This window comes from Salvia hispanica, chromosome 3 (genome assembly GCF_029641045.1).
Source record: "Salvia hispanica isolate PSC_SH4W2 chromosome 3, Shi_PSC_v1, whole genome shotgun sequence".
Lineage (NCBI taxonomy): Eukaryota > Viridiplantae > Streptophyta > Magnoliopsida > Lamiales > Lamiaceae > Salvia > Salvia hispanica.
This window is the reverse complement of record NC_142694.1, coordinates 47,998,443-48,007,558: the sequence shown is the minus strand read 5'-3', so window position 1 is coordinate 48,007,558 and position 9,116 is coordinate 47,998,443. Positions and strand designations below refer to the sequence as shown.

The 9,116-nt window shown below is 38.0% G+C and overlaps 2 protein-coding genes across 2 annotated transcripts; both read left to right on the top strand.

The window, feature by feature from the left end:
* The first annotated feature begins 1,649 nt into the window (after positions 1 to 1,649).
* LOC125211892 (uncharacterized) lies at positions 1,650 to 5,443 on the top strand. The gene is made up of 6 exons (XM_048111852.2): positions 1,650 to 2,133; positions 2,404 to 2,465; positions 2,737 to 4,207; positions 4,290 to 4,363; positions 4,465 to 4,657; positions 4,751 to 5,443. The coding sequence occupies exons 1-6, from the start codon at positions 1,983 to 1,985 to the stop codon at positions 5,311 to 5,313; spliced, it is 2,514 nt and encodes an 837-aa protein (XP_047967809.1). The 5' UTR covers positions 1,650 to 1,982; the 3' UTR covers positions 5,314 to 5,443.
* A 300-nt stretch (positions 5,444 to 5,743) lies between these two features.
* LOC125214928 (uncharacterized) lies at positions 5,744 to 8,184 on the top strand. The gene is made up of 6 exons (XM_048116159.2): positions 5,744 to 6,413; positions 6,615 to 6,865; positions 6,992 to 7,367; positions 7,436 to 7,567; positions 7,650 to 7,825; positions 7,915 to 8,184. Exons 1-6 carry the CDS (start codon positions 5,868 to 5,870, stop codon positions 8,036 to 8,038), a joined length of 1,605 nt encoding a protein of 534 aa, XP_047972116.1. The 5' UTR covers positions 5,744 to 5,867; the 3' UTR covers positions 8,039 to 8,184.
* Positions 8,185 to 9,116: the final 932 nt, after the last annotated feature.

Below are 9,116 nucleotides of genomic sequence, written 5' to 3'. Positions count from 1 at the left end.
TTTGGTGTGACCACGAATTTTAAGAAATTTAAATAATAGTAGTTGGAAAAGTAAGTGAAATATTTGTATTGATTTTATAGTAGAATGTCAGTGAAGTGAGTTAGTGGAATGTGGAACCTTCGTATCATTTATGATAAAAGGGAAATGTAACTTTTATTATGGGATGAACCAAAATAGCAAAATGTGACTCTTATTATGAAACAAATGGAGTAATGTAGAACATATTCAAAAATTATGGCTAGCAAGTTTGCTACCCATAGTTTTAATTACTCAAGATATTATACTCCCTCCGTCCCACAATAGAAGTCACTCTTATTGTGGGCACGAGTTTTAAAATATGCCCTGAGATTGTAACTTTTGTTATTTTGTGTGTATTTATAAATGGAGTTATATGAGTTATTTTATACTGGAGTATGTTACTCCTTCCTTCCCAACTTAATTGTCATTCTTTTCCATTTCAGTCCATCCCAACTTAATTGTCATATTTCATTTTTATCATAAATGATAAGTAGGTCTCACATTCCACTAACTCATTCTACTCACATTTTATTATAAAACTAAGATGAAAATAGTTCTCACATTCCATTAACTTTTTCAACCAATTTTTCTCTACATTTCTTAATATCCGTGCTTACTTCAAGAGTGACAATTAATTTGGGACGGAGGGGGTATACGAAAGTGTCGTAACATTCTTATTTTAAAAATGACTTGATATTTATCAATCTCTATATGCAGTTATGCACACACAAACAAAAAAGTCATGAAATAACGGATGTGGGCCTTGAGTAGGATTAGGTGGATCTGAAAAAGATATGAGACTTTTTCCCTTATTACACAATAAAAATTCGTTCCATTAATATTTTTTAGGAATAGTTGAGCCCATTGCACTTAAAAGAGTTTACAAAATGAAAAAATGTATGAACCAGATTTAAAATTTATAAAATGAAAAAAAAAATGTATGAATCAGATTTTATATATAGGTATATAATTGGGATCCACGGACAACAAATTAAATGTGGGCGGAATTCTCAACCAACGAAAAACAAAAGACATGGATCAGTGTGACATGGAGTATATGCTACTAGCATTTATAATAATATAATTTTCAACACCACCAGCTCCCAATAATTTACCCAACAATTAAACTCTCAAGAAAACTATACTACTATGAAAAAACTTAACACGTTGAGGATTTTCACTGAAAGGCTGAAGTTTTGAGTGCAGACTGTGAGTTGGTGAGGTTTTAAAGAAGATGGAGGAAAAGATAATCCCTATTTGTTCAATAGTTATTTTATTCAAAATGAGATACAAGTGTTACCAAGAGAGCTGAACAACTGGACAAAATGAAACATTTATTACTACTTCAATTAAAAATTGAAGCCAAATTATATTGATAAACAATCAGAGAAACTAACAGCGCCTTGTCACCATGTCTGTTGAGATTAATACTATAAGAAGATTTCATGTAACAAAAATACAAATAAATTTATTTTAAGATCCACCTCGAGTTGAATGAAATAAATATATGGTGTTGCCTATTTTGGCCATAAATTATAGTCAATGTCACAAGAAGTCATAAACTAATGCCAAGTTGGATCAGTACAAATGCATACAAACAAACAAACCAATGATGCCCTTTTAGTGGCATTTACTCTCCCTTCATTGTCAAGAGCTGTTTTTGATAGGACTAAGTTAGTATTCCCACCCCAACACCCTATTTTCTGCTCAAACATATGCATATTTGCATTGTTTTTAGGGAATTGGTGAAGGATATTAGTATTTATTAGGTGTGTTGACATGGTTGGGAAAAAGTTCATGAAAATGGGGAAGATGCTGAGAAATTTGAGTGATTTGTTAACTTTTCCTGCACTCTATGTATTTGAGGAATGTCTCCACTCATCCTCTTATCATTTTCTCTCTGGTTTGTATGTTGTCTGATTCAATACAATTCAGATATACTACTGTAGAGAATCAAATCAATCATGGCAAGAAGATCATCAAGAATTCATGAAGTAGGGGAGAAAAGTGGACTGAGCTGTGTGGGTGGATTGTTCAGCATACTCGAATCATGTCAAGGCCGTCCCGGCCATATGGTCATCTCGAACGGGAAGTCAGCAAGCAGAAACATCGTCGGTATGTATATTATGTCGGTATCATGATGAGTTTTGTGCATTCTGTTTCAGCAATACATGTTGAGTCATATTGTTAGGTGATGCTATTTATGAATAGAGAGATAAAATGGCAGTGGCAGTTAGATGATTGTGGGGAATTTATGCCATAAATGCCTATTTCTTCTGTGGTGCTTGTTTAATAGAAATAGCTATTTGTGGGAAAAGCTTATAACATCATGCCTACTTGTACTGTCAATGATTTGTAACAGACTTTGAATCTACTTTTCAACAGATTATCCGAGACCACCTGACACGATTGCGAGCTTTGATGAAGAATGTCGAAAGATTCATCATGTAAGCATTCAGTTCAGAGTCTTTTTTGTTGCAAACTGTAGAGGAATCTATGTTTCAATTACACAAGTTATTCAGATTGAGAGATTTTTTTGTATCCAAAATGAGTGAATCTGCTGCTTTAGTCCTCCCCTCTCCCTGTCCCTTTTAGAGTGATGTATTTACTTGAATTCATCCTAATTGTTTTCTTATAGCTTTCTCGGCTTGAAGAGAGATCTTCATTTGCATTTTAAGAAAAGGATACTGAACTAGTTTAGCATTTGTTCTGGTTCAGAATGGGGCAGGTCAGAGAAGTGACAGCGTTCGTGTTGATTGTAAAGGCAGAAGTGCGAGGAGCTGCATTGGAGACGAGATGCCCGTTGGGCAGCACAGAAACGAACGAAACATGGTCAAGAGACAGCAATATGGTAAAACAGGTTGTGAACTTGTAGACCATCGGCTGGCAAAAACTCAAAAGAAAACGAGGAAAAGCAGCCAAGACGTCTACCAGTCATCTTCTTCGTGTTGTTTGAACAATGCAGCTAGGTTGATGAACGAGCTTCCTTCGACTTCAACTGAAAGAGATTCAACTTTAGGGGCGGTCTGTGCTGAGAATCACCAAAAAGAGATTCAACATTCAGAATATCTACAAAGAAATAGCTTTCTTGAAAAGTATGATAAGGTTGATAACATTAGCCTTAAGCAAGTGCAGATGAGGGCCAAGGCTTTCGTTGATCAAATGTATATCGACAGAAGGATCGTTCTAGGAGAGAGAAGGAACTCCGAGTCCAAATCTTTCTCCAATGCACTGGAAGTGCTTAGCTCTAAAAGGAACCTATATATGGAGTTCATCCCAGATCCCAACTCGATGCTAGCAAGGCCCTCGAAGAATATGGCTGAGAAAGATACAACAAAGTCAGTACTAAGCGAGGACAGCACTTCTGCTAAGTCTAGAAGCACGTTGGTGATGGACGAGGCTGCCATCATGAACAATAATATATTGCAGAGGATAAATTATGAGCTCGCGTGCTCCTCGAAAGCAAATTTCACAGCCCAGCCTTCAGATAAAATAGTAATACTGAGGCCAGTTCCCCGGAATGGGAAGCATTTGGAGAACAGGACCTGCAGCTACTCGTCATTGCAGTTTCCATACAAATCGAATATAAGAGTATCCGAGGAGAAAACTGCATCCTTCTCCTTCAGAGATATCAAGAAAAAACTAAAACTTTCATTTGGAGTCACCAAAAAGGAAACCAGAAATTGCTTCAATTCTTCTACCAACGCTAAGGAAATGAAGGTGTTGAAAAATCAAGTGCTCAAATCCAGTAGGGGATCCGACTTAGCTTGTGTGGCTGATACCACGCGCAGAAAATTATACGTCTCGAGTGATAGATCTTCTAACAAACCAGAATCTGATGTGATATTGGAGGCTAAGAGGCACCTGTCCACAAGATTGAATAGTCTGAACTCTGTGGAGGGAGTGACAAGTAGAAAATCCCCGATAACCCTAGACCGGATCCTCTCCTCACCCGAGCACGACTCATGGCCCTTCAGCCCAAGAAGGGACAGCCTGTATTGCCCCGGCTCTGCAGAGATGAGATTTAGTCCTTACAACACCTCACCCAGTGTCATTGAAAGCAGTTGTCATGTACAAAATGAACTAAGTCCGAACACAGTTGATGCAACGGCATTTTCTGTGACTCCAACAACTGAAGCTGCATCCAGAGATAAAAATATTCCCACTGCAGGCAAAATGAAAACTGATGGTAGGAAATTTTTCTATTTCTGCCATGATCATATGCATCTGTCTATCTGTGTTTTTGCTAATTCTTTATTATACTTATAAAGGGGAATCGACCAAACCTTCTGAGACGATAGACACTGTCAAAGCACAGAAATGCGATGGTATCGCAATGCATTTGGTATGTGCTGGATCCCTCTCCTCTTTGCCCTTCCTTGCCACTGAGGTGTCACAATATAACATATCTTTCTATTTACCATCTAAAATGTTGTAACTTTGCAGTCTTCACTAGCAGAAAATGAGGCAGTTACTTCTACACTGGATAATTTCCCATCTACTTCTTCAAACAGCGGCCACCTCATAGATTCGGCTGAAAACATCAAATTTCAAGAAGAGCATCAAAGCCCAGTTTCCGTTCTTGAGCCATTCTTCGCAGAAGACGCCAACAGTCCACCAACAATCTCACTTCAAACAGGTAAACTCAACATTGCGAAAACTCAAGACCCCCTCCTAACCTTCTGCACTCAGAAGCTGCATCTTACTAACTAGAACTCGAATCAATGCTCAGGCAGAAAGGCACTGCAGCCACATCGCCTTATCTTTGAGGAGTGCTCATTCGAGTCATCCCCTCAGCACACACCGGCTAGTGCACATCCCTGCATGGAAGAACAACTCTGCCAATACGTGCAGTTGGTGATGGACGCCTCCTCCTTAGATTGGGATCACCTATCAGAGATCAGATCCCAACCCGAACAGCTGCTGATCCATGAATCCTTATTCGATGAGGTTGAGCTTCCACTCCTCGGCTGCTACTATGACCCTAAGCTTCTCTTTGACAGGATAAACCAAGTGGTATTGGAGATGTACAAATGCCATCTCTGCTCACCAGTTTCTGGCCCATTCAAAGCGCGATCAGTGGCACTGGCTGAAGCAGTGCTTGATGAGATATTGGCAGAAGCTGACTATTTCTTACTCCCCACGAGTGAGAGAAGAAGCTTGGATGAGATTGTCTCAGAAGGCGCGAAATGTGCACCGTGGCTTGATGATGTTCGACTCGATACAGAACGTATTGTGGTTGAGATTTCAGAAGCCATCTTGGAGGAATCATTACTTGAGCTTCATGCATCATAAGTTTGATTTCTTCATATCGTAAAATTATTTCCCTTTTTACATTTGAGTTTGAGTTGAATGTGAACCATCATGTTTGTAGTGAATTCTTCGAGTTAATTAGGAATATACAGATTGATATATGGGGGCTCCATTTTGTAAATATAATATTTGAGGATTCTATTCTTTTTTACATTTGCTCGCGATTAGGCAAATATTTTGTTTTAGAAGCAAATAAATGCGTTACGCCATAATATGTTAAAATATCTCCGGTAATAGCATCAAGAATAGATATATTTCATTCGTCAAAAGTAGTCAACATAAATATACCAAATACTCCGTACAAATACCATATTTGATTTTTAACATGGAAGACTATGAATTTTTTACTCCATACAAATACCATACTTGATTATTTGGAAGAAGATGCTATGATTTTTTTAGTAGTCAAACTAGTACTCCACTTCTCAATCCCACCACAAATAGAAGAGATTAGGAATAAAAACCCTAGCCTCCACTCTCCCTAAACCCTAAACCCTTCTCTCTCACTCATCCTCTGCAACCTTCCGCCACAAACAATGGGTGCTCAAGCTATTAAATCCAACCTCGTCCTAATCCTAGACTTCGGCTCTCAGTACACGCATCTCATCACCCGCCGAATTCGCGCCCTCAACGTCTTCTCCCTCTGCATCAGCGGCACCTCCACTTTGCAATCCATCGCCGAATTGAACCCTAGCGCTATCATCCTCTCCGGCGGCCCGCACAGCGTCCACGCCGAGGGCGCGCCCTGCTTCGCCCCCGAGCTCATCCACTACGTGGAGTCCAAAAACATCCCCGTTTTGGGCATCTGCTACGGCCTGCAGCTCATCGTGCAGAAATTGGGGGGCGAGGTTAAGGTTGCCGGGAAGCATGAGTATGGAAGGATGGAGATTGAGGTGGCCAAGGCTGAGGGATTGTTTGGGAATAAGAAGGTTGGGGCTAAGCAGAGCGTGTGGATGAGCCACGGCGATGAGGCTGTCAGGCTTCCCGAGGGGTTTGAGGTCGTCGCGAGGAGCAACCAAGGAGCCGTTGCCGCAATTGAGAATCGAGCTAGGGGCTTTTACGGATTGCAGTATCATCCCGAGGTATTCAATTCCCCTCTGTTTCCGATTTTGTTTGGAATATTTTATGTTACTCTGTTGTTTTATTGAAAAAGTTTGTTGCTTGAGATGTTAATCTGGATTAAAATGATTTTTTTCTTTTTGGATCCTATTCTGTTATCTGTTCTTGTCGGCTGAGGTGTAAAGTGAGTGTGGTGCTTATGGTAATATAAATATTCTTTGCAGGTAACACATTCACCGGAAGGAATGGATACACTCAAATACTTCCTGTTTGATATTTGTGAAATTAGTGCTAGTTGGAAGATGCAAGACATTCTTGATGAGGAGCTGAAGGTGATTGAAAGTAAAGTCGGACCCGATGATCTTGTCATCTGTGGACTGTCTGGTGGCGTGGACTCAACTGTTGCAGCTACTCTTGTGCATAAGGCAATTGGTGATAGGCTTCATTGTCTTTTTGTTGACAATGGGTTATTGAGGTTCGCTTGCTACGGAAGCTTATTCTATTTATATAAGTGATTTTGGTTGTATACATGTTCTTGATGATATGCTTGGTGTTTATTGCTATTCTGATTCTCTTAGTTCGCTCCTTGTTTCTTCTATAGGTTTCGTGAGAGGGAGAGAGTGATGGAGACATTCGAGAGAGATCTTCATTTACCTGTTACTTGTGTTGATGCATCAGAGCAATTTCTCAGTAGGCTAAAGGGTGTTACAGAGCCTGAGAAGAAAAGGAAAATCATTGGGGAGGAATTCATCAATATATTTGATTCTTTTGGTCAAGAATTGAAACAGAAATATGGAAAGGAACCCGTTTATTTGGTCCAAGGAACCTTGTACCCTGATGTGATTGAATCATGCCCTCCTCCTGGAAGTGGAAGCACTCACTCTCACACAATCAAAAGTCATCATAACGTTGGAGGACTTCCCAAGAACATGAAACTGAAGCTCATCGAGCCCCTTAAACTTCTGTTTAAGGACGAGGTATGAGTTTTGGTGTTTACTTTTGTGTGTTTTGTATTGTATTGATGCTTTGTGTGAATGATTGGCAGGTTCGTGAACTGGGAAAAATCATGGGTGTTCCAGAGGGCTTCTTGAAGCGCCACCCTTTCCCTGGGCCTGGCCTTGCAGTTCGTGTGCCTGGTGACGTTACATTGGGAAACCATTTGGACACCCTCCGTAAGGTATAAAATAATTTTGCCTTGCACATCAACATGGCACTGAGCTTGCATTGTAAGTAGTTTTCTGACTGGTGATCTGTATTAGGCGGATGAGATTTTCATTCAATCGATCAAAGATGCTGGGATTTACGACAAAATATGGCAAGCCTTTGCTGTTTTCTTGCCTGTACTAACTGTTGGTGTGCAAGGAGATCAAAGAACGTACAGTCATGCCATTGCACTTAGAGCCGTCACCAGTCATGATGGAATGACTGCAGATTGGTTCGTATTCTCCTCTCTCTGCTAACAATCATTTCGGCTCATATATCAGACTGCTGAGTATGAACTGTGTCTTTTGTTGCAACAATCAGGTATGACTTTGATCACAAGTTTCTGGCTGAGTTATCCACAAGGATTTGCAACGAAGTGGTTGGTGTAAATCGAGTTCTTATGGACATTACTTCGAAGCCTCCATCCACTATTGAATGGGAATGAATGATCAAAAAGTTATGAAATCTGTCCCAATTTAATGTTGGTAGTGTAATATGCAATTTATTTTGATGAAGATGTTGATTGAGAACTAAGACAACTTCTGTGGTATATTAGTGTTTCTTTCCATTTTTCATGGTGGATATTTCTAAGTGCAGTTCTACAGTCTCAACAGTCAAAGTGAAGGTGTGGTCATCGTGTCTATACTATATGAAAAGAAAATCTTACTGTTCGTATGTTAGATTCTACCAGTAAAAGAATCTGATTCCCTAACTTTTAGAATCTGATATTAAGAAAATAATCGGAATCTTGAAAAAAGGAAAAATATTGCTATTTTTTAGAATTTTAATTCCTAGTTTTACTTAGTTTTTTTTTCCAGTTTTAGAATTCTGACATAGTAGTATTTAAATATTTAATCAAAGTATAGTTTTTAAAATGATGAATTATATTATAATACTAATAAATAACTATACTTTTAATTTAATATTATATCATTCATTACTATAATGCATTGAAAATCTTAATTTAATCAATTTAATTATTTATATTGTGCTTGTAATAATAATTTATTATCATTATATTTCATTGTTAAGTTATTAAAAAATCTTAATCAATTTTAAATTATTGAGTATATGATTATTATTATTATTAATTATTTTATTAATAAAATAAATAAACCATATTTTTGGTTTAGTGTTACAAAAATTCAAATGATGATAATTTGTTAAACACATAAAAGTAAAGTTGTTAGGAATATTTTTTCTATCAACTTCATTAGTAAAATTTATGTTGAGGGATCAATTTGGAATTCGAGGGGAAAATGTGTAATCCACTGCCACCACCATCAAATAAAAATTGTTGAAAATGGAAGCTCAAAACTGCCGAAGTATTGTGATTATATTACCGTTTTCTTCATTTTTTTTATCGTCCATTATTATCCTAAATTCATTTATAAATTCATTCATCACAAAAAAAAAATTAAAAAAAAATTATACAGCAAAGAAATACTCATTTTTTTTCCTTCAAAATTTTACATTCCCTAAGATAAATGTAAAATTCAAAGTTGCAGATGGCCTAAGATAAA